Source organism: Vollenhovia emeryi, unplaced genomic scaffold (genome assembly GCF_000949405.1).
Source record: "Vollenhovia emeryi isolate VEMERY1.0 unplaced genomic scaffold, V.emery_V1.0 DF939142.1, whole genome shotgun sequence".
Lineage (NCBI taxonomy): Eukaryota > Metazoa > Arthropoda > Insecta > Hymenoptera > Formicidae > Vollenhovia > Vollenhovia emeryi.
In genome coordinates, this window is record NW_011967224.1 from 3234 (window position 1) to 29848 (window position 26615).

The 26615-nt window shown below is 32.7% G+C and overlaps 3 protein-coding genes across 5 annotated transcripts; 1 reads left to right on the top strand and 2 right to left on the bottom strand.

Annotated features, from left to right (window-relative positions):
• Positions 1-1342: 1342 nt before the first annotated feature.
• On the top strand, positions 1343-21015 carry LOC105566708 (BTB/POZ domain-containing protein KCTD9). Of its 2 annotated transcripts, none has more exons than XM_012020918.1 (7): positions 1343-1516; positions 3126-3247; positions 3353-3526; positions 5095-5255; positions 5331-5557; positions 5883-6212; positions 20947-21015. In XM_012020918.1, the coding sequence occupies exons 1-7, from the start codon at positions 1469-1471 to the stop codon at positions 21001-21003; spliced, it is 1119 nt and encodes a 372-aa protein (XP_011876308.1). In that variant the 5' UTR covers positions 1343-1468; the 3' UTR covers positions 21004-21015. The 2 variants fall into 2 exon arrangements, with proteins under 2 accessions (XP_011876308.1, XP_011876307.1); XM_012020917.1 differs by lacking the exon at positions 20947-21015 and adding an exon at positions 6339-6612 and having other exon boundaries at positions 1344-1516.
• Positions 9222-13344, bottom strand: LOC105566707 (venom serine protease-like). Of its 2 annotated transcripts, none has more exons than XM_012020915.1 (8): positions 13240-13344; positions 11307-11512; positions 10915-11124; positions 10553-10751; positions 9972-10166; positions 9749-9900; positions 9470-9626; positions 9222-9377 (listed from the first exon to the last, which is right to left on the bottom strand). In XM_012020915.1, the coding sequence occupies exons 1-8, from the start codon at positions 13274-13276 to the stop codon at positions 9352-9354; spliced, it is 1182 nt and encodes a 393-aa protein (XP_011876305.1). In that variant the 5' UTR covers positions 13277-13344; the 3' UTR covers positions 9222-9351. The 2 variants fall into 2 exon arrangements, with proteins under 2 accessions (XP_011876305.1, XP_011876306.1); XM_012020916.1 differs by lacking the exon at positions 13240-13344 and adding an exon at positions 12144-12305.
• Positions 21016-21095: 80 nt separating the features above from the next.
• LOC105566706 (facilitated trehalose transporter Tret1-like) lies at positions 21096-26530 on the bottom strand. Its single transcript, XM_012020914.1, has 6 exons — positions 26130-26530; positions 24714-24964; positions 24190-24392; positions 23405-23594; positions 22338-22626; positions 21096-21517 (listed from the first exon to the last, which is right to left on the bottom strand). The coding sequence occupies exons 1-6, from the start codon at positions 26212-26214 to the stop codon at positions 21108-21110; spliced, it is 1428 nt and encodes a 475-aa protein (XP_011876304.1). The 5' UTR covers positions 26215-26530; the 3' UTR covers positions 21096-21107.
• Positions 26531-26615: the final 85 nt, after the last annotated feature.

Genomic DNA, 26615 nt, shown 5'->3' on the forward strand with positions numbered 1-26615 from the left:
AAAATTCGGCGGGATTGTTGGGCCTCTACAAGATGGTCTGTTATTATCGGATAAAAATTTAATTCAAATATAAAAGAAAGGCATCATTTAATTTATAACTAGAAAATACAAAGTTATATTAAAATATATAGATAACCAAGTTTATTGAGAACAATCTGCTACAAATTTTGTTGGCAAAAGGAGTGCAATGTAGGTTGTCAGTAAATTTTTATATTTTGCAATTATTATATACATATACTTTATATGTCAGTAACGAAGAATGTGAATCGCCAGTAGTTGATTAACGATAAAAGGAATTGTCAGACGACAATTTAGGCTGTCAGATGGTTTCTTTATTTAAATCCGACGTTTCGACCATATAAGTTGTGGTCCTTCTCAATGAATTCAACAATCTACAAGTTTAATTACAACTCAAAAGTATGTTGACCACAAAACGAAATGAACGCAAGTCAATATAAACAGAGTAGTAATGCAAAGTAATTCAAAGTTTCGAAGTACGTATGTTGAAACCTTTGAAGAAAATTACCAGTCCTACTAAATAACACAATTAATCGAAAATAATTTTTATAAATTATATAATTGGTTTTAGTACAATTGCCGCTGATATACTTGATGTATATTAAAAATATTAAATCTGTTAATTTGATAGATAATCGTAGATAGATAGACATTTCATGCATGCAGTATGAAACACAACCAAAATTGGGCATTGTATTGCCCGCTTGAAAAATGGGCGTAGCACGGACACGCACGAAGTGGGGACTTTGTCGGCAGTGCTTGAAAATGTGTGTAGCGAAATAGTTCCAAAAATGAAAATGGGCGAAAGGCGCTGGAATCAGCCGAGCGAAAACGATATCAAGTAAAGCCCGCTGCAGACGATGCTATTTTTCCTGCTGGATTGCTTGCGATTTAGTAAATTACTAGGAATCCTGAGTGCTGAGTGGTGCAACGATAGTAATTTATTAGATTGCAAGCAATCCAGCAGGAAAAATAGCATCGTCTGCAGCGGGCTTAAAACGCCGGAGTAACCGCTCTCAGGTTTCTCTCTGATACAAAATACAAACGATTCCATACAAAAACTTTATTAAATTTATTTATTGCGGCTAAATACATGGTTAAAAAATAATTAATTACAAACAAACGAGATATTCACAAATCTTTCCAATTGCACTTTAAATGTCTTCATATGAAATGCAAACGATTGCATATGGGAGTTATTTAAAAATGCGTTTAATTGTCGTTAAGTATCCACGAATCAGTTGTCAGTAAGTAAAAGCGCATCGTGTGCCATAGGCTTTTCAGTTGATACAACGCATGCGTGCTACCACGTAACATTGCATCGTATACCATTGACTTCGACTCCAGAGTTGGTCGGAATTGGTTAGAAGCAGTTTAGACTGATAATCTGTAAGATTATCTGTATATATTTGGACTATTTATAATTTATTTATTCTAAATATTTGTTACGATGAAGAGAGTAATTGTCTTCGTTAATGGAACTGACGTGAATGGCAAGGTAGCTATATTTCTCTCATTAAATTGCATTTGAATCTACATCGTGAAGGTTGTTTTATTATCCCAGATAGCCAAACGTGCTGAAGCATAGAAGTGGCAAGCCTTGTCGAATTTATTTGCCGTTCCAATGCCGTATTTAGTGCAACTCGTGTTGCATATAAAAATTTCTATATTTAAAAACCATGATTTTACTAATGTAATTTGTTCGTGTATACATTAACATTGTTCTGTTAATAATATTATTTTAAATTGTTACTAAAATTAAAGTTTTGACGATGAACATTGCATCAAAATTATCAAGATTGATGTCGGCACAACTATTCGTATTAGTGACGGATAATCAACTCGACATATCAACAACATAGATGTTATACTGAGAGTGTAAATTCATAGAGCGGAACGGTGTATCATAGTATAATACTATATAACTATAGTATGCCCACTCTCTCTCGAACCTTTGATTTTTCGATTTCGATCACGTGGTATTCCGTCATTACTTTGATGTGTAAAATTTTTTTACACCGTCATACTACCACATATACAACTACCATATATGCACACTACACATATACAACATTTGTCTCATTGGCCACACCAAGATAATGACGGACGCGCAGAAAGTATCGGCGCAAAACGAAACAAATGACTGAGTGGGCAACAAAGCAGTTAGCTCTTTTATTCAACTATTTCTATATGTTCATATGATCATTACTATCATACATAATTCCGGCAAGGCTTGTCGATCTTGTGGCAGCAAGTTGTGTCACAATGTGTCAGGCAAACCATGCTGTACACGTGCACTTCATATGCCGACTCAATTGTTGCAAATATGCCGACACGTCTATGAACACACGTAAATGCGTTATGCTGACATAATGCAGACATTTTGCTATCTGGGATATTATTCGTAAATTGATTATGTTGTGTATAGACATAAATGAAAAAACTATGGGCAATTATATTTTTATTCGAAGTGTTCGGTCGAAAGCGAAATTTATATTATCAATTGAATTTGGAATTTGCAATATACATCTGTGCACAATTTGTAGAATTCTGCTTGCAATCAAGAAATAATGAGGTGCAACTCTGTGCACCAATGAGTTGAGTAGTGAATAATAATAAGACTTTAAGAATCAGAAAGCATAAAGCCAGCTGAAAGCTACAAAAGAATATCATTAGGATAAACAAGTAACTATATGTATATGACACAAAATAAAAATACGGACGATAAATGTATGAGTTTGATGAAACAAAAGAAGCAGTTCCTAGCTGTACTACAAACTACAGATGCATTTTATTTTTTCGTGCATAAAGAAATTGATACCATTTCGTTGACAAGCACAGGAAGATTACGTTAAAAGAAAAGCATAGTGGTTTTATCCCAATCACTTGTACTTTTTGAATAAAAAGATAATTACCCCTGAAATGTTTTTTCATTTAATATCACATCGTAATATTTTCCATTGTCGAATGTAAATTAATGTATCTTTCTTAACAGTTATACTTGTAAAAATTATAATATATTAGATAAAATTTATGGAAACCTATTACGCCCCCGAAATATTTCGCTACAATATGGTTTTTTATAATACATATTTTATTTACCGTAGGTGTTTGTAGTGACACATTCATTGGACGAATTATTGATGGCGGCTAGTGGAAAATTTGATATGACTGCAAAGAGACTTTTTACATCGCAAGGTGGTGAAATTGATGATATCAAACTCATTAGGTAAAATACTCGGTTGATTGTTTTTATAAATACTTTATTTATAATCGTGCTGAAATTTTTTTTATGTATGTTACTGAAATATTGAACAAGGAACTTGCTTCGCAGAGACGATGACATTTTGTATGTTTCAAATGGAGAAAATTTTATATATACAAATAAAATTTCTCATACTCAACCAAGTAGGAATTCAGAATGGATTACACTCAATATTGGAGGGAAATACTTTACCACAACTAGGGATACTTTGACAAAAAAAGAACCAACGAGTATGTTGGCAAGGTATTACCTGCTTTATAAATTAATCAATCTCTTTTAAGATAAATTTTTATATATACGTGTGCGTATGTGTGTATGTGTGTTTTATAGAAAAGATTATAGAGAATTGAAGAATATCGTAATGATTTCAAAAAACCAACATGCAATCATTCTATCGTCAGCAAACACCGCACTTGTCTCGGCCACGATTTTGATTGGCCTAACCCTATATTCCTACATAAAGGATCGCATTATAGGAAGAGAGAAATTGTTGAGATGTTTTTCATAAAAAAATTTAATAACACGTCAACCTCCAGCAAGATACGGACAATCTTAACTCTGTCACTTAATTAATTAATTAATTTGTTAATATTTTTGTCTTTCTCCTCCGGGTATCTTGTGTTTTGACAATTTATCGGTCGAAACTACCGTTCTCACTCGACTTAATCTGAGCAGTTTTCCTCTGGGTGATTAGACATTTGTCTGTCGGTGTGTGGAGTGATGTAATCGATTTCTTTATTAATTTGATGGATATACATTTATATTTTTTATGTACCACGAAATGTTTCCTGTAAGTCAGTTCATCTGAGTTCTTGTCTTTTTCCAATCTTTAATTTACCGTTACTAATTGTCATCATATATTTTTGTAGATCTTTTGCTGTAACAATTGATAGGAGTAGTGTAAGATTGAAAAGGACCAGTATTACTGGTCGAAATGTCGTAATTTATTGAATAAAAAGATTTGCCAGCCTAGGTCGTTTTAATTCGTCGAGCTAGCTAAGACGCCCGTCACGGATTGAGGGAGGTCCCAGGTTCGAATCCTGGCTGGGGTAATATTTTTCGCAATAAGAATTTTAATTCAATAGGGGAAAGGGTAAATTTATAATGCTAGGTATAGCATTAAAATTAAATTTTGAAAAAATCGCTCTGCGATTTTTAGAACACGTGAATTCACTGACGACAATGATCCCACCTAGGGGAAATCTGTGTTATATGTCCGATAGTAACGGTGTGCAGTACAGGGTGGGATAATACGGTATATGATTCACATAGCAATATAATGGCCACCACCTTGCCAGGTCCTAAAAATATGGCGTTTAAGTTTTCAATTTGATTTATATCAGAAAAAGGACCGAGAAAATATTAATTGCGTTTTAATTCTTGATTGTATGTTTTATAGAAAAGTTTACAAAAACGAAAAGCTATTCTCTCTATACTTGTTTTATTTTAATACATTTAGATGAGATAATTTCTCAGTAGAAATAATATTAACGTTTTCATAGTTTTACTTTTCTACTACTCAGAATTTGATATAAAATTTAGCAATTGGCACTGTCAATTATAAGATTAAAAAATTGAATTTTAAATTATAATTAAATTAAAATAAAATCCACAGTCTATAATATTTTAACAATATTTTATATAATATTTTAAATAAAGACGGTTTATTGAAAAAGAAACTCTCTATACTGGATTATTAAAATAAATAGGATGAGAGAGAGAGAGAGAGAGAGAGAGAGAGAGAGAGAGGGGCAGAGAGAGACAGAGGAATATATTAAAATAATGTAGTAATAATATAACATTTTATGTAGAATGTTTACAGAAAGTGGAAATATTGAGCATGCGATACAGCCGAGTAGACAAGATGACCGTGGAGCATATTTGATTGATAGAAGTCCTACTTATTTCGAACCATTGTTAAACTACTTGAGGCATAGTCAAATGATACTTGATTCCAATGTTAATGTAGCTGGTATATATTCACGAATCATGTTTATTTATCGTAATAAAATCTATTTATCGTAACAAAAGTAATACTTTGATACAGGAGTTTTGGCAGAAGCTTGTTTTTACGGTATCGAAGGTGCTATTCGAATCCTTACTACAATGTTGGAAAAAGAAGAATTGCATAAAGAGGGTCTCGTATCTCTAACTCGCAAAGATGTACTTAAGGCAATCATGTCTACATCGACTAACGCCGAACTTAGATTCCAGGGTGTTGATTTTGTAAGAGCTGATCTTTCAAAACTAGATCTTAGGAATATTAATTTCAAGGTACATCTACTTTGCACATGATTCATAAGATGAAATAAGCCGATGGAACTTAATGCGATTTTTCGCGTTGAATCATATGCGATCTAATAAAACGCAAAATATGTATACGTGCGTAAATTTATATAAATAAATTGTACGCTCCCATACAATTGAAGGTGTAAAGATACCATTATGAGAGGAAAGGAATACATCACACCCAGTCAGATATTTACGAGTCATAAAAATGTACGTACTCGGAAAATCGCATTGTGCGCTATTGACTTTAATCGATAAAAGTGACGTTAACGAAAAGTCATAGCTGTATTTACGTTTTTTTTTATTACAGTACGCTATTATGCATCACTGTAGTCTGGCAGGGGCTAATCTGTCGGGGTGCTGTTTCGAGCGCGCTGATTTATCCCACGCCAATTTACAAGGCGCGCAACTCGTTTGTGTCAAAATGTCATGTGCAAATCTAGCTGCAGCCAATTTACATTCGTGTAACTTTGAAGACCCTGGTGGTCTGCCGGCAAACATGGAAGGTGTAAATTTGAAAGGTGCTAATCTCGAAGGTAGTAACATGGCAGCTGTGAACCTTCGAGTGGCTACATTAAAGAATGCTATTCTTAGGAATTGCATTTTGAGATCGGCTGTCTTAGCTGGTGCTGATTTAGAGGTACTTTTCTCATTTATATTACTTTATAGAATAAGAGCTATTTGTTTATGTGTTTCTTAAAAGTTTCCATCCGGTTTACTATTATATCTATATACACTTACATATCCAGCTTTTATCATTTTTTAGTGCTGTGATTTGTCTGGCTCCGATCTGCAAGACGCAAATTTGCGCGGCGCAAATTTGAAAGATGCTGCTTTCGAGCTAATGTTAACGCCATTGCATATGTCTCAAACAATACGATAACAATGAATGTTACGCTGCACGTATTACTGCAGCTTAAATTCTGTACTAAACGTTCTACAGTTTTTTTTCATATAATTTAATATAATTAGTTGAATGTAGTTACATTGTGCTATATAGTATTGTTTTTGTATTTTAAATATAAGTAATCATTCTTAAATGTTTTAGCATTTATTTAAATAATATGTTTGTACGTGTGTATGTATGTATGTGTGTGTGTGTGTGAGAGATAATTTTTCATTATTATTTTACTTGTAACATTATTATATAAAAAATCTCAGCAATTGATGTATAAAACTGATGTGAAGAATACTAACGTATTTGATTGTCTTGTGTTAATTTTATACATTAATTTCTCTCTTCTATCAACAAAATTTTTCAAGGGTTCGTAACATGTTATATTTCTCTCTGCCCTTTTTGTTATTGTTTAAATAACTTATAATTACTTAATGTTTTATTTAAAAAATTTGTAACATCCATTACAACTAACAAATATCTATATCTAATTGATAATATTCATATATTTATATTTTCAACGTCAAGTATTCTGAAACTTGAACAAGTATACAAAGTTCTAAACGGTTACATATTATAATGAGAAGCTGAACGAGATATCTAAATATAATCGACGATAAGAGTGGTCGGTACAATAGATGTAGAAATTTTTATTAGTAATATCAATGGGGCTTTTCTAAGGAAATTGTGAGAAATTTATGTTAAGTATATGCAAAATAGTCGTGTGTATATTAAGATAATAATATATGACTGTAGATATAATGCATATCTCAGCGAATAAAATATAATGTTCAATAACATCTACGCATTATACTAATGACAAAAGTTTAAATTTATTTTGCGAATTAAATTGCGAGTTACCTTAAATATTTTTATGAGTTTAGTCGTAATTTAGCTTTTGATTATACATTGCATAATGTTTTTCAACGAATACTTTAATATATATTTTAAATGGTAGTGTGTGTTATATATTACAACTATTATTAAAGATTTTCGTCTTTTTATTATATAAAAGAAAGAATTCCCTATTATAAGATAGCCTTCTACGAGTAATATGATAACGGATTTTCAACATCCAATTTTACAAATCTTTCACAATGATTACACGCACGATCTAACAATGAATTTTTCACTAAAGAGATTTCGTTACAACGGCAATAAATTCACGGCGGAACCAACGGATAATGCCTATTAATTTAGTAGAAACTCGGTCATATTAGGAGCCTATCTCACGTTAGGAGACTCTGCTCTACATATTGTATATCGTATTTTTCATTTAGGGCACGCACGAGATACCTTGAATATACATATTTGTATTTAGTACATTAAATTTTAACGAACAAATATATATATATGTATTCAATTTTCTATCTTAGCTGCATATAAATCTTATATGTTAACGTAATATTTTAAATAAAAATTCGATGATTTGCAAAACTTTAAACAACATGACGAATGCAACTCCATGAATATAACCTATTTTTTTAATTATTTTTTAAATTACAAGAGAAAAAAGGAGAAGTAAGAGATAAAAATATATATTTTTATTAGAAATTTACTCTAGAAAATGCTATATTTTTCGTAATGTATTTTTATAACAGGTACAACAGCGTGTACGCAATACAATTATTATATTATAAAATTTGATATAGGATTTTATTAATAATGTTTAGATAATGCAACCAATATTATCTAATAATATTATTTTTTAATTAACTGTTTTTCAAGTTATTTTAACGAAGGGGCAACCGCAGTTTGCAATTACTCCGTCAAATTAATTTCCAACAATTGCAGCAACGAATTTGCCGCTGGGCATAATACGAATACATTTTCCGCAACGCGCAACGGTATAAACATAAACTAACGCTTCATTTCACAATTTATGACGTTTATCGACTGTGCATTGTAAATTGAACGGTACACTCGATTACAATGAATACAACTATCTCTGTACTACTTTGTGATCTCTCGTTACATAGCAAAGTAGATGTAAAGCGCAAAATCAACACTTTGGACGAATAAATAATAATTTCAAGATATATATTACAATTAGATATGCAGTTTTAATCCGAATAAAATATGAATTTACCGTGTTTGTCTCTTATTTTTTTCTATAAAATTAAAAATTATGACATATTTATGGGAAAAACGATAAAGAGATAAAGCGTAACTCTATGCGTTGATACAAAGAGCAAACTAAACTAAGTAAATTATTATAATTAAATAAAGTAACTAAGTAAAGAAAGTAGAGTGCTATAAAACGCATTAATATGTGAAATTGAAATGTGAAATTGAAATGTGCCACAACTGACTCCAAGGAGCAAAGAGTTTATATTAAGTTTGGTTTTTTTAACGTGGGAAGGCAGTGTTCTCGTGACATGTGCTTTTCACATTGTCTTTCACGCTACAATACAAAAATTTTTTATCGTAATTTGATACGTAAAGAACGTACAGGTCGACAAATAAGAAACATAATTTCAAATGGTAAAGAGACGACAAGTATAATTAAGCAGCAAATTACGCTCCAATTTCTGCTTGAAAGCAGATATAATATAAGTCGTCTAACAATTCTCTCTACCGTTGAACATTCACTGGCGATTCACATTCTAAAGTTGTTAAGATATAATATTGTCAATGTATAATTAAAATGTGACGTGCACAGTAAATACACATTTGCCGAGAAAGAGAGAGAGAGAGAGAGGGAGAGGGAGGGAGGGGAGAGAGAGAGAGGCGCACGCGTTTTTTGTATGCATATATTGTTATATATATATATATATATATTTGCAAATATAATTCAATATTTTGCAAAAGTAACGATAAATAAAGTACCAGCAGAAGTCCAGACTCTTGTAGAACGCAATTCTTCTTTTTAATTATATACCGCTCATTCAATTTGACAATATTTCGCACCTATAGTGAAAAAGAAAAAATGATAAATGTACGCCAATCCTCTCTTACAACTATAAAATTTTCATACTTCTCGCCTTCCTGCCGATTCTTACCAGGTGTATTGGCTACTATCCAATCGATAAAAGCTCCTGTACGCATCGCGACAGCAGGTGTGTCCGAAGCACAGCCCTCACCGGCAGCTGTAATACCAGCCAATACAAGGTTGCCCGTAGAAGGATTCGACCATAAAAGAGGTCCACCGCTATCCATCTATAACACGCAAAGAGAAAAGTAGAATTTAACTTGGGGGGGGGGATAGTTTGTCTCAGATTCTTGAATAATATATTTTGCACAAATTTGCCACAGCATTAAAAAGAACGAAGTCTTCCTACCTGACAAGTGTCTTTTCCCCGAGTATACGTGCACATATTTTTGTCGTTTACGTAAGAAAAAGATTTGCTGCATTGTGCAAGACTTATTACATTTAAATCCACTTTTCGAAGCTTTTCTGCTTTAGCTTCGGCAAACCCTATTAAACCCCAGCCTAATGATTGAATAGGATTAGAACAAATAATGTTATCGAAAAGTACGTGGAAATTACTCCAAAAATATTACCTGCCGCAGTGACGGTACGACCAGCGAACGAATCTGTACTATGTTGAAATGGTAAGCAGACCGGACCAACTTCCTGAGAGTAAGTGATAGTACCACGAATCTTACAAAGAGCTACATCGTTATCGCGTCCGTTATACGAAGAATGTATCTTGCATTCATCCAGGCGGAACACTTTGGTTGCCTTAGTTTCTTCATCTATGTACATATATTACAAGTTTTGTTTCGTATAAATCCAATATATTATATAAGATTTGTATACATATAACCAAAATCTCTTATATTAAGAAATATTGTGTTTCTTTTACATACAAACGATATTTCACGCTAATGCGTTTGTCAATTCTTATAAAATTCTTATAAATTTTTCCATTACTGTACGCATGATATACTGTCGCAAAAGTTTTATATCAATAAATCGCAACTTGAAATAAAATTGCCTTTAAATAAATTTGTATTACAGAGAGTAACTATGCGATTTAATTTAATATTATTGCAATTGTAACAAATTTTATTTGCTTAATATCCTTAAACTTTAATTAAATATTAATTACATACATATGTAAAGAAATTTTAACAATTACTTGTGCTTGTATCATGTTCACCAACGACTACACCAGTCATACTTATATCTCTTTGGTCTACGCAATGAGCCGCTGTTATTACATATTCTGGAGATATTATGGTACAACCGCAATATAACGTTCCATCCTTAGCATCAACGATTCCACACATCATAGGAAATTCATTTACCCCAGTTTCTTCACCGCCTACTATTCTGGTCTAACAAGTATGCGATGCAAATAATGGCGGACACTTAATTTTCAATACTTAATCGAGCGATATTCTTAATAAATTGTTGTATAATTAATTAAAGCTAAATTATTAAGTAGAGATAAATAAGCAATTAAATATGTAACATGTCACAAAATTAATTTAAACTCACTGTTTTGCGCCAACCACATTTGCAGTCATTATTTTTATGCAAAGTCGTCATATTGCATAAAAATTTACCCGACGAAAAACGTTTCGACACAAATCTTACAGTTGGATTTCTTCCCTCGAGAACGAATTCACCTCTACCGCAATAGCGAACTAGTTCTTTGTTATCAAATTTAAAGGAAAGTTGCTCTAGATCACAGCCACTAGTCTGAGTCTGTATAAAAAAAAAAAATTTATAAAATTATTCCTTCCCTCAGTCCTGTTTCTAACAATTCTGGTAATGATTAAAATAAATTCTGGATTTGAGTAAAATCGTTACATTAAACTTAAAAACTATTAAAGGTATGTCTATAATGCATAAACTTTGAACAAAATACATATTCAATACAAACTCACCATTTCAATATTACACTTTATTTGGATATTGTAAGGACTAGTTGCATTCCAAGTGCATTGATTTTCGTCTTTGTAGTAATTGGGATACTCCATATTATACACATAATATGTTTGTTCATCTTTCATCTCTTGAAAATAATTGCATGTCCAAGCACCTCCATTTGTCACGAAGAGTGACAGCAATAAACCGAATAAAACTACCTGACCTAGGATATATATACAGGTATATATTGTATAATGTGTAAGTTTGTTCAATATAGATTGGAATTTAGGCTTAAACATTTTAGTCAAAATAACAATCCAATTTTTTCGATGAACAAGCACTTGTTTATCAAGTATTTCGTCGAATCGAATAAATTGAAATTGATAAAAATTACAGGTTACTTTGTTATAATTTGTTCAGCTGTATTACGTCTGTTTTTTTTAAATTGTAAAATAAGTGAATAATATGGAAGCGTTAAAAGTAAAGTTTTAATACTAACAATAAGTATGGTTACTAGCTTCTATTTTATACGCACATTTAACTAAATGCTTGACATACGTGTATTTGAAATGATACATTATGTAATGTAAATTTATGCAAACAAACATTTTATAATCTGCTTGATATCGATATTTAAATTTAATAAAATTAATACACAAACGCCTTTTCGACGGCTTATTTTCAATTGTTTTCATTTATCGAATTATTACTAACAATGACGAACTTCTTGGTTCGTTATCAATTGTACATACTGTCTATCTAAATTTCACTTTCGTATAAATGATTGCACAAAATTATTTTGAGACATACAAAGGTATACTCCTTTGTATCTGTAATAATAAAAGTTTTAATACCTGCTTGCATGGTACATCAGCCAAATATTCTAGACTTAGCTCCTTTAGAAGATAAATTACCGTTCTGACAAATAATCACACTCGCTGTGTGACAGATGCGTCTGCTTTTAGTCCGATGCAAAGATTAAGTAAACTCAAAACTGATAATATCTCTTATCTTTTGCGGTTGTAGCTTGCAGTGAGAGCAAAGACGGGTATCTTTGAAATGGGTTAAAGGTAATGATGAACTTGATGAGATATGTGCGTTAAAAGCAGCTCACGCATTTATGTCAAGTATTTCATTAAAGGGCTCACATAGAAAACAGTAAAAAGACTAAATCAAATATTTCGCATTTTCTTTGTGACAGGTGTTGTTAAATTAATGAGCGCCAAAATCATAAGCACGTACTTTGGTAACAGAGAAAGAGCGGGAGGTTTTGTTTTACCACAAAATTTAAAAAATTATTTTTACGTAGCAAGAATATTGACGGTAAAGGAAATCCATTTTATTTAAATAACAAAAATTAATCAAAGACAAGAAATCTTATGTTACATAAAAACGGAAATTTCTGTATCGAACGTCTTAGTTTTTATTAAATCTCTCTTACAGAAATTCTAAAGACGTTCTTTTAATAGAATTTTTGTGTACACAACTTGATTAAATAAATTATATGTCTAATATTGAAAAGAAAAATATAATGTAGAAAAGAAAATTTCCAATACAAAATTGATTAAAAGGTGTTAGATACATCTACAAATTCTCATTCTCTAATTCATACAATAGAAATATCCTGCCTAAAGCAAAAATTTTATAACGTATATTATATTATAAATATTTGTAAGATATTTAAATTTGATCAAATTGTAGTAGATTGATATTAGAGCTAAATTACAAAGAATAATAACTTTTTATCTTGCACATGCGGCATAAAAGCGGAACACGTTACATGTAATAAAGAAAATGCTCCAAGTAACTAATGTAACAAATAAAACTCACAACGTTTAATGCGTTACTTTGTTAAAGTTAAGACTTAAAAAATATTATTGTGTAGAAATGATAGAAACTTGAACTGGTTCACAGCCGATTCAATTGGTGCTAATTTTAACTTTCACGTACGTCCTATGCCTCCGTAGAACTTGCAACAAAACTCCATCGTCAGAACACGCTAGTGTATCGCAACAAGTAACTTTTGTAAATGATCAGACCAGTGGCTTGCATCGTATAAAGTATATCGTGTCGAGTGTTTTACTGACAAAATACACAAAGAGACAATTGTTCCATGCGACAAGGTCGACTGTCCTATCATTTTGCGCACATTTATGATAACGCGCGTCGACGTTTCATTTCTATATCGCCTCAAAAATGCGTAAATACCTATCGGTCCCGTCTTTCCGCATACGTAATAAGCGCCGAGGTAATAATTGTGGCGGTAATATTTTACCTCGTGCAAACATCACGAATAATGGACGAAATTTGATGAATGTAGTCGTATTCAAATAGTAAAAAAATATTAGCGTAAAACAAGTAGAAGGAAGATTGAAGAGATACAAAAGAAATTTGTATCTAATCTTTCCAATAGCAACGTGTAACTTGAGCTTTAAATTTAATGAATAACTTCTTTATAGGCACATTAGGTACGTATAATATGATATTTGACAATCTATACGTGGGTATCTAAAATGGGCTTTTCTCGAGTTTAGAGTCGTTTGAATCTCATCAAAATTCCAAAGCAAAATTCACATTTAAACTTTACTCAAACCTATGGATTTGCTCATCAATTCCAAGGTAGTCACCTTGATGCATCGTGTATTTAATGAGCAATTTTTTTGTCGTAATGTTTTAATTGTAAAACACAATTAAAAAAACTTTTCGTGAGATGTTTCTAAAATATATAATATTAAATTAAAATTAAGTACAGCAATTACATTAAACAAAAAATATTACTTTATTATTCACTTATATTCTTGAAAGCTTTAAACGATAAGAAAAATCGTAGCTTCTACGTTATCTTTTTTTATAATATATTATTAATATATAAGATCTCATAAAATAAAACGAAAAGAAATAAACGATATAAATGTTTAAGAATTTGTGGACGAAATAAGATAAAGTATTATATATATTATTCTGAATTTTCTTTCGTATGTCAATCTTTAAATATCTCCATTTTCTCTTGTAGGAATAAGAAATTAAATAAAAATAAGAAATTAATCTCAAAGAAAAACTGCTTCGAGACTATGTTATGGTTTGCAAAGTTTCTTTCAAGAACATATTTTTGTGATTTTAAGTAATGTTATTGACGTAACTTAATATACAACAAGAAAAAGAAAGTAAGGTTGAAGAGATACAAAGGAAATTAGCGATTAGAGTTATATCGTTGATACGTCAATACATTCTGTAAACCTTGGAAAACTACGCAATATTATAATAATAAAACGTTTTTGTCAACCGTTAAAGTGTCAAGAGATATACGTAGGTACCTCTTTGAAGGACGCATTAAAAGTAACAAGGATATTTTAAATGTACTTTGTACGATAAAACATGCTACGTACTTAAGGACGCAAATAATAACGGCGACTTTTGCGTCAACTTGAAGCTTGAACATTGTACAATGTTTAAAATACATTCAATACTAGTGTAAAGCAAAAGACGTGATTGTCAATGGAAAGAGTCAGTTCTTTATAATTTTTACTTGTATATTTATGACATAGAATATATTTATCAAGAGCATAGATATATTAAATACATTGTAGTTGCTTAATCTACATTAAGAATAGCTGTATATTCTTTTTTCTTACTTATGGATATCTACATACATCTCTTTTGGAACAAGACGTCTCCTCTCACATACGTTCTACTCTCAATTCATCCTACTTACTAACCAATACTATACTTTAGCGCATAAATTTAGGTGGAAATTAATTAGTTGTGTAATAAAAAATTGTTGAACCTCGGCAATTCTGTTAAATGTAACAAATTAAATTTAACATGATATAGATCTTAATATGGAATTACTTATATATTGATATAAATATCGCACAAACGTGTTGCGTTCGGCATTACAAATTCAAGGCGGCAAAGTGTACTTTCTTACTTTCTACCTCGTTCGCCTCTCTCGCTCACTCGAACGCAAAAGAGCACTCGAATGCCTCAGATTTTTACTGCTGAACGCAGCTGAAGTTCATGTGTGTGACGAAAATTTCAATGGAAAAGAATCGATTTTAGTTTTATTAACCACTTTCATTTGTTTCAAGAGCAAATCATAATCGGGTATAATTAGTTTCACTTTGTAAAAAAATAATAATGCTATGAAATTGAAAAGAATAATAGATGAATGTAACGTAATTATATCACTTGCCCGATTAGTTATCCACTTATTGTTACAGAAAATAATGTGCATTGTAAAATATGGAAATAAAAGTACATGGACAAAAATTAGTGTGCAAATGTAAAAAAACTGACGCATCACGTAACAACTAATAAAACTAATAAGGAAAGATAAATGACAACTTTTAATGACTGCGGCCTACGACTAACTGTGTCCGCCGGACATTTCATGCATGTGTGTGTGTGTATCGCATGCATATGTTAGTACCGTTACTTTCATAGTTAAATGAATGTAATACTTGAACCCTTCTTTTTAAGTCGCAAAACAAAAGCAGAATCCCTCCATATTTGCGGCCTATTAATTAACGTCGCATGTGTCTGTTAGAACATTTGTGTGTCCCTTGCGTAACAATTTTCACGTATGTCGTATGACGCGCGAGACAGCATGAAAAGCAACGTTAACACATATTGCGCTAATACAAAATGATTGAAACATCTGGCACATGTTTTGGACTTGCCACAAATTGCATAATTGTACTGTCGAAAACGAGATAAAGCTGTAAAGATAACTACGAAATTTAAGCCGCGCATTAGACGGCAAAATAAATTCTGCAGTCTATATCTTCATGTAAAATTTTTAGTAAAAATAAAATTTATATTAATAATAATGGACGTATGAATGAATAAGAAATAAAATACAAAGTTTAAGATAAATAATTTATATTAATTCAAACTTTTCATACCTCATTTGTTAGGACTTGTTCTACTCTCCGAATGTTGCCTAATCGCCGGAATACAATTATTGTTATTATTATGTTATTATTATTGATCTTTATATTCCTATATTTTTCCTGAAAACTGGAAAACTTTTAGCTTTAATGCGGTTCATTAAAAATGTTATTCATTCGCTCACTCATATCTGACATTATGTACATTTATCTTAAAGAATATTATGTTCCGATACTTTTCGAAAGGAAAATTACAATCTGCAATAATTTCTAGTTAAACGACATGCGAACACATCAAATTTTATAAATTTACAAATATAGGTGTTTGCAATAATCATCATCACAATTTTTTTAATATAAATATTAAAATATCGATTGCACAATTGCTGTTTCTTTTGTTTTGCAATAATAAGTACCTTTTAATCGTGAAGGACATGTTCGTACGTTTTTCATTTCTCTCGATTTGATATAATAAAAACATTAATAATACATTCGTCAGCTGCCTTACTGCAGAATATAAAGCACGCTGATTAACTTTCTTACCGTATCTGAACAATTCACGCACAATGCTAATCGTGGTGTCGACGTCAGGAGAATAGAAATGTTTAATATTATAAAGTCTCCGCGCACACGATCGCCACTGTCCACCATATGTCATTATCAATTTATGATGTCTCTGTTACATGAAAAATAATTAATAAGTTGTATTAATTATTTTTATTTATTTATCAATAAAACGCGTGCGTGCGTGCAATCCAATTTGGATTATATAATATAAAAAATCGGATTAAATAAAAAATTTGAGTTGAACGTTCAAACGGAATAAATATAAAGATATAAGAGTTGTCCTGTCGGAGTACAAACGTACGTAAAAACTGTCTTTTTTTTTTATTATCAAATACATCAAAGAATCTTCATCGTCGAAGGATCTTTCAGAATAAATAAAAAATTCGGAAAATTGTTTAAGTAAGCCGTTGTTCTTAACAATCTGACATAAAACAAAAGTTGTAAACAAAGTGATAAATTATATTTAGGTATCCATTCCGTCGCAGTCAATTGTTCAACACACAAGCGCCAGAGATTACTTCAAGTTGATTGCGAGCCATAAATCTTATTATGGACCTTAAAATTATAAAAATTTCGAGGCTGCCGATACCGTGGTCTATTAATTTTACAATTATGATTGTATAACATACGAGTGTGTAGACACACTAATGTACCTACCTTTTGATTTTATTTATCTCCCTGTCATAACGCAGCTCAGCGAGAGTTACATTATATTATAGCTACAAGGTTGTTGTTTGGTGTGGATAAATAATGGATGAATATTAATACTGCTTGATTGATTGCAATACCTAATCGTACGAGCGTACTCGTACTTGCGCGAAACTCTTCAAATAAATGTTTAGCACAACAAAGAGCATTTATAATCGAAGGTAGGAAAGTTGCAGCGTTTGCTGTTGCCCCATTTTATCGAGCAGTAATCATAATATGATTAAAACTATGTTAACAAGCACAAATATTCGCGCATACGAGCTACGTATACGTCAACTATTATCTACATAAATGCATTTCAAGAACAATGTACTTTATAGCATAATTCTGAACAATTCCTCGGCACGGGGAACGTAGTTTCTAACGAGTTTCCGAAGTAACCTGAATAACTTTTCCAATTTAGCCACATGCGACTACATTCTTATAAACAACAAAGTATTACTTGCTATTACCAACAACTTTAAATAGATTATTTGTTGATAAATTATCACGCAATGGAATAGATTAGTGCGCAAAATGCAAATTATCTAGGGCGGAAAAACTTGTGTCTATTTAAAATCAATATGCGTATTATATCGTGTACATATCGTCAGGCTTTCTTCAATTTACACAAAATTATAATTAAATTAAGCGGCGTTTGTTTTTACAATTTTAGCTGCGCGTCTACAAACTATTAACCGATTAATCAGATGTCATTTTCTCAAAGTTGATAGATTGGAGAAGGTTCTTTGTATTTCACTATAAGATTAAATCTTTTTATATTATATATTATATATAACGCAACATAGAATTGTGAGCTTCTATAAAATATTTTATGCGAACGCGAATACTTGATACTAATTGTAAGAAACAAATTTTTATAATAATATACACACGTCGGCGCGTACGTGCAAATAATCGAGAAATCTATGTACATAAAGTGTAATATCCAGTATACCTACTTAATCGAAAGTCGAATTGTGAAACTTGATTTAACGAGACTAACCTGCGTATCGACCAATGGGCCAAGTGTCATACATTTGTGTTTACATTGGCTCTGATTTAGATTGGTTAGTATCACAAAGTTTCATATAGCGACAGGCTCGAAATGGCGGAAATGCGGTTTGCGAATCGAGAGAACCGAATTTCGTGGTAATAGTTAAACGATACATTTCCAAACTTTCGAACTTATAGCACTCCATGTTGATTGAATTAATTTCCGGAGCAAATTTAATTTAGGTTTCGCAACTAATTACAAGTCTCGCTCTCAAGGATAACATATGGATTGCACGGCAATTTAATTTTACGCGTTTATGTAACTACATATGTGTGCATACGAATATTCCATAATTGCACGACGAATATACTACAGGTGCATACAATAGCTTCCTACAAAGTTGTTGCTTTAAAAGTATGCAAGTGCCGTAATTGAGGACCACGATTCAAGGGAAATGTAAGTCGACTTAGATCCCTATTTTTTTCTATTGCAAAAAAACGACAAGTAAATTTATAATCTTGTGGGGCTTATGGGCAACGAAAGAGGCATTTAAGACGCTCGCCACGGAAACAAAATTATCAAAAGAGAAGCTCAGGGGGATATGAGATAAGAAAACTCTTGCTGTATATTTCCGCGAGGAAACCACCAGTTTTGCAAGAACTGCAGTTTTGACTGAAGAAGTCCATGAACAAGTTCGTATAAGTACCAATGACGACTCTAATCTGAACATTTAGATAACATTTATTATACATTGTAATTGATTTCTTGCTTTAAATTCTTATTTCGTAGAGACGTAAATAATAAAACGTTGCCAGTTTTCCTCTAAAACTACAGTTGTCATAGAATAAAAATGTAATTATCATTAAATAATAAAAATATTTGCTTTTCTTACACCTTTGGCGACAAGTTGAAGTAAATATTTTTAATGATTACAGTTTTGATAAAAGTTACACGGAAAAAGTCAAAACAAACATTTATAGCACAACTTTTTATTTTAATAATTCAACAGTTACTGTTAAAAAATTATTCTTCTCAAAATGAAATTTTTGTACTTACATCCCTCTTGAATCGCCTTCAATTAACTGCCTCCGATTTTATAATAATAACGAATGATATGCTACATGTATATTTTTTATTTAAAAATTAGATTCTATCCGGAATTAGTCTTTTAAAAGGTATCTTAGAGTTTAAAGTAAATTAATAGATTTCTACCTTCGGTTTTAATTAGATAGCATAAAAAATTAATTTGTTTTATATTATACAGGCAAGAATATACATACCATATTATAAATAATAATTTAATAAAAGCACAAGTTCGAGCTAGAACAAAAGACAAATCGACCATAAATATTATATTATATTGTGACATTTTGACGTTTATTTTGAATTGTTTTTATTTAATAATTAGTAAAATGCAATTAAAAAGTTAGTTTATCAAAACAAACATAAGCATCTAATCTATAATATCATACTTTTATTTCTACGGACAAATTATTGCGGAAAGATACTTTTATAATAACAATACTTTTACAAGAGAACACAAAGGGAAGAACCCCAATTAGAAACACTGTAGAGTGTCTCTAACCCCAATCACATACGACAATCATGCCACGAATTACATCTGTCAATAGTGTATTCGTTATTTTCGAAAATGTGCACAATTATGTAATTACATTGCTCAAATTAATTAGTGCACCGCTTATTAGTCTTTTCGGTTCATAAACGAAACAATCGATAATAGAATTAGAATTTATTGAGATATAGCAGCAGTAACCAATATTTCTCTCCCCTCTCTCTACAGAAAATCTCTACAGGGGTCAATCAACTTGTTCCGGTGCAATTTACGTTTCGTCCACAGTTAATTTTCAATCGGTCACACTGTAAGAATATAAATTATGTATTTTGAAACAAATAATCGATTGATATTCGCTGCAAATAATGATATATGTAGATTATACACATTCGGTGCTATTGAAGACATAAAAAAAAGAAAAATCAATGGTCCTCAAATATAGCCTTTACTTCTGTCACGACTTTCGCAGCCGTGTTATTTTTGTCGAAAAAAAAAACTGAACAAGGAAACATTTGCCGGATACGTCTGTTATTTAGGTACAACGATATTTTAGTAGAAAATAAAATACAGCGAACACCCACTTTTTGGCGGACCGCCAACTAACATAAATACCGCATTCAATATTTCGCAATTGCAGAGAAGAGATAATACATTTTCTCGCTGGATCATTGTATTTTCGTTTGATGACTAATGATAAGATTGACGTATTTATTGCGAGTATGTACGCACACACATGCGTACACAGATCGAGACATATTGATTTAAAACATAATCTTTTTTGCAAGTTATCCTCTACCCATTGGCAACTGCAACAGAACCGTTTTTTTTTAATCATTTGTCAGTCAGTTTGTGATAACATGATTAGCGATTAGAAATTATATCTTGGGCCGTGGAACAGGACGAGCAATTATTTCGCACGATTCACGAGCGCATAATTTTTTCAGACACGTTTAATTCTCCTCACGGTGGAATGTGCCGCAAATTATGTCCCGTGCTCGTGACAAAACAGCAAAGTTACCGAGATGTGTATCGAGAAATGCTCATCTTCCAGCAAGTCAATTCGTAATCGATCAAGATATTTGCAGCGTTGCGATCATCCGATGTCTCAGGTTTGTTCTATACCGTTCATTTCTACTTGCTCATCTTCGATACCAAAGCTGTTTTGTATTTTAACCAAGCTGTGGCCGCGAGTGTCTTTCAAAAGTATGGCGCAAAGGGCTCCAGCTATCCAGCAAAAGCTAGCAAAGAGCCACATAGTCTTCGGGACACCGAGGGTATCCAACATCTCCCCGAAGGTCATCGTCGCTATCAGAGATAGCAGCCAATTGAAAGCGGTCACACATGCAACGGCAGTCTCTCTGATTTGCATGGGAAAAGCATCGCCCAACAGCGCCCACGAGATCGGCCCGACGCCGGCGTTGAAAGCGGCAAAAAAGAGGATCGTCCAAGTCGGCGGCATCCAAAAGTAGATATCGTCGTACTCCGGATCTTGATCTCTAAGTTCGTAAAACCATCCTGCAAATGCAAATTCGCGGACCTTGATTTACACTTAACGCTAATCTCGTCACATACCTATGTAAAAGTCACCTGGTTTTTACATATGTAAAACAGTTAGAAGTAAAGCACGAAATAATTCGGTGCTATACTTGTAACTGCGAATCAGTGAATATTCACTGTTTCCAGTGATAATCCACTGATCGATTTTTAGAGAGTACTTTTGCTGTTAAATATTTGATAATTTACTTTTACACACGCGCGTGTAAAACAATTTTTCGTATAATTTCACCGACTACACCAAAATTCGACGCTCTCACAACGCTTGTTTACTTCGAGCATTTATATTCGTACAGCATTGTGTTCCCAATCTGAAGAAAACTATGTATACACGCACGTATTATCCGCCCCGATAGACAGCACCGCCACACGGAAAAAAATAATTTTGCTGTGATAGCAAAATCGCCGTTGCTACTGCATACCTATTCGTAGTAATAGCAATAAAATTTAGTTGACAGAACTAATTTTACGAATTATTCGTCATTATAGCAAAATCTATCTTGTTGCGAGAATAGAACAAAATTCGCTGAGTGTATTTGTAATTAAAATCACGTTAATTTGCTACTGACGCAAAATAATATATTCTTAGCAAATACATTTGCTGTCACAACGAAATAATTTGTTAATCCAGCAAATTATTCCAGCAAATTGCGATTAGTATTCGTAACAAATCTTCTTGCTATCCATATATAATAGTAACGAATAGATTTTGCTACAACAGCATAAAATCTGCTGTGTCAGCAAATTATTTTTCTCCGTGGCATAGTAAAAAGTTGTTTACCTAACAATATCAGGAACAATCCCATAAGTATCGAGGATGCAATTAGTAGCTTTCGACGTCCGATTACGTCCGTCAGACCCATAGCTAAGAAACAAGACAGTATTTGCACCCCACCAATGAGGACGGTCTGTTCGCTTGCGGTAAGGTCGCCCGATCCGCCAACGTTGAAGAGCGTCAATGCGTAAAAAATCATAATGTTAACTCCGCTTAATTGTTGGGTCAGAAACGCGAAGAGGCATGCAAAGAAGGAACTTGCAACGCGTCGGTTTTTCAGAACGTTTATTGTAACCTGTAAAGAGAACATCTTAGAATCTGTCACACGACACGGCACAGAGAACAATATAACTTTGTCAAATTCTAAAATACTTTTCACAAGAAGAAGCATATAATTTCTTGTCGTGTGTCTTTTATTTTCAAGATAATTAAATTAATTCTGATCTAGAGCAAAGGGCATTTAATTTTTTATTTGTACAGTGAACTGCAATATAATTTTAATTTAGAGGGCTTTGTTTATCACATGTATAAGCATAATTAATTAAGAAAAAGTAACCATTTTATTTTAAGATGATGCGATAATAGTAAGTTTTTTAGACTCATATTGTATATTTGCAAAACTTCTCTTGTAAATTATTTTACGTTAGTATTACACAACACATACACACAAGGCGAAATACATAATATTAATTCTATACATTTTGATATAAGATACAAAGCTTTGATAGATTGAGTTAAATATGTATAGTTTTGTTTTCACATAGGTTTATACATGTAAAAGTGCCTTGAAGGCGATTAAGTTTGTGTATTAATTTTGCTTAAATGCCACACAATTTCTGCAATCTACTTAATCATTTACGTACATCCTTTATACACGTGTGCGTTTTGTTTTAACGCAATAATCTTAGTAATAGAGAGAATTTTATAACAACAAATCTAACGTTTTACGTATAATCCCAGATAGCATTAGGTAGCTTTGTAGATAATATTGTAGCAATTTTTAATCATATACGTATATATGTGAATTATGTTCCTCCTGCTAATATCTGCGAAGGAAAAATTAAGCGTTTTACCTTTCCCGAATGATTCACGAGATATTTCAGTTCCTCCATTTCAACGTCTTGACAAATGTTACCACGGTACCATTTTAGAGAATTCTTCGCCTTTATTTCGTTATTCTTCATAAGATGATAGAAAGGACTTTCAGGCAACAGATTTACCAGAGCAACCGCAAGGCATGTCACGGCACAGGTGAAATTATACCTAATTATCCTCTACATTATTGACGGTCACGTAAACTTGCCAGAGATTCACACTCAGTTCTGATTCGATTAAATTTTGCGCTCGATATAATTTCTTTTTAATGGCATACAGACGTGAGTCGAAAATATGCCGATCTATCTTGATAGATAAATATGACTGGTATTTGACGAAGATAAAGAGATTTACCCTCAATTATTAGTCGGAATAACAAAACATATCGATACTTTTAAATCAATCTTATATAGATTCATCGCGATACATTACATTTAACATGATGGCCAATACAGTTTTTACGTTAAGCAAGAATTTATCATTGGTCGTTTGAACAATTGGAGTCACATCATTATCGTGCCATTAATATTTTAAAAAAGTTCTATCGTTTGTCGAGTTCTATTGTTGGCACGAAATACAATTACAATATTATTACAATTAAAGGTTGAATATCATGAGCGATAGAAGAAAAAAAAGCATGTAAAGGACGAAGAAAAAGATGCAGACAAAGATAGTGAAATAATAATCTCTTCGTGTGCAACCGCTATAACTAAATTCATAATTTTCGTCAGAACTGCCGCGTGTATTTAATATTACAAGTTACCTCCATGTAGCATCGTGTTCGTTTAATACGTGCGCAGTTACAAAGGCATACATAATTCCGCAGTTGATTAAAAGATGAAAGTACATTAGAAGTCGCCCCCGCGAATTCTGGTCTGCGATTTCCGCGACGTAAAGTGGCGTCAGAATGCAGAACGCTCCACCGCTCATGCCACATATAAATCGACCAATTATGAGGAGCGAAATCTGTGAAAATGTTTACGTGTTTCAGTACATTGTGCGCCATTTTCACCGCTCGACACACATCGATATATTCCAAAAAATCCAATAAAACGTTACAACATTTAAACAACGCTGTCGTAAACCGTGAACAAGATAATTTGATTTTTTTCCCTAATGTTGAAATGAGGTTTAACGATCTCGTGGCGAGATAACGTCGAACGCTGCGCGTCGACTCTGCTTTAGCGGCAGCTATAATTTGCACGTCGCGTTAATTTGTTCAATCTGTTGTGCATGTATGTTATAAGCAGATAATATTTTGGGGCGAGACCCGACGTTACGGCATACTTTTTGGCCGGCACAGCAAACGAACGTCCATCCGACGACGAATCCTGGTACAGTCAAGGACATGAGTGTGACACGGCCGAGATACTTCATGAAAAGAGGCATAAACATTACGCCGACACAAGCACCGGCATTCAAAATACCACCGACAAGGCCGATCTCGGTGCTACTAGCGTTCAAGATGTTCCGAAGGATCTCCCCGACGCTCGAGTTCCATCCGAGCGTGACACCGAGAGCGAAACCGCCGAGAGATGCTAAATTTCCAAACAAAAAATCCCCCATTTTATCGCGCGTACACTTGAAAGAAATATATGGAGATTAAAATCCGCAAATCCATCCAGATATATTAAAGTAAGCGAATATATGTTGTACGTTTTATTATGCTGTTCTTTCCTGTACATATATCGTAACAGTACTACCTAACGATCGTTCAGATTATTATTTCTACACGTCTCGCAGCGCGATATTAAGGTATTTCTTAAGAAAATCATTACTGCACTGTCAAATGGAACTGTTACCAAGGACAGTTTTAATATTCAAGGCATCTTGGTGGCGAAATTTTTAACAAAAAGTGTACGCACTTCTTGTACATTCAATTTAAGATTATTCTTTCCTACACTGAAAAAAAAATCTAATAGATTCAATCAGTCGTCTGTTAGAAAATGGAAGAATCAGAATTCCTTTAGGATTTACCAGATGTGTAGTGAAGTCTAGCAAACTTCTGGTTATGAAATACATTTCATGGTAAATCCTAAAGGAATTCTGGTAAATCCTAAAAGAATTCTGGTAAATCCTAAAGGAATTCTGGTAAATCCTAAAGGAATTCTGGTTAATCCTAAAGGAATTCTGGTAAATCCTAAAGGAATTCTGGTAAATCCTAAAGGAATTCTGGTAAATCTTAAAGGAATTCTGATTCGTCCATTTTCTAACAGACGACTGGGTGAATCTATCAGACTTTTTTTCAGCGTGTACATGTATCGTAACAATACTACCTAATGATCGTTCAGATTACATTTCTACAAGTCTCGCAAGCGACATTTGATGTTTCTTAAGAAAATCATTACTGTACTGTCAAATGAAACTGTTACCAAGGACAGTTTTAATATTCAAGGCATCTTGGTGGCAAAATTTTTAACAAAAAGTGTATGCACTTTTTGTATATACAATTTAAAATTGTATTCCACATCGTAAATGATGGACAGCGAAAAACTTGTGAGTACTTGTTGAATATACAACACTGCGCAACGACAAGAGAGGTTGTATAATTTGATGTCATAGCGAAACATTCGGAAAATAAGGTGTAATAAACATTTAGGATACGACTATTACTAATTATTCCAAATCCGAGGAAAACGTTTACGTTGCTTACAATTATATAATAGCCGGAGTAATAGCGAAGAAACGTGTTTCCGAACTTACTTACGAAGGCAGCGATATGCTGATTCAATCGGCGGATCCTGCCATCGCCGTTGACTTCGGGAGCTAATGTCGATGTCATTTTCATAACGAACGCGATAGGTGACGTTGCCTACGCGCGCTGTCACTATTCTCCAACTGTCATATACCGTATTAGCGGTACCGATTCACAAATCGATTCGAGAGAATTCAGCTACATGACTGGCCACACAGTCATGACACTCATGACGACTCTCCGCCTCCGCTCGATACGAACGTATTGACTCGACTTCACGTTTAATACCCAATCGGATATGTTTTACCAAACTGCATTGTTCACCAACCTTGATTCGTGATTTATCGCAGATATATGTATAGTTGCCCTCTGCCTCGCGCAGTTTATTCCTTAGTAGAAATTTTTCTACTTCTTTAACATAGCAGCAAATTAGACCATTTACTGAGTAATTTAGCAACTGCGATGCTACATAAACAGGTACACTGATAAAAATT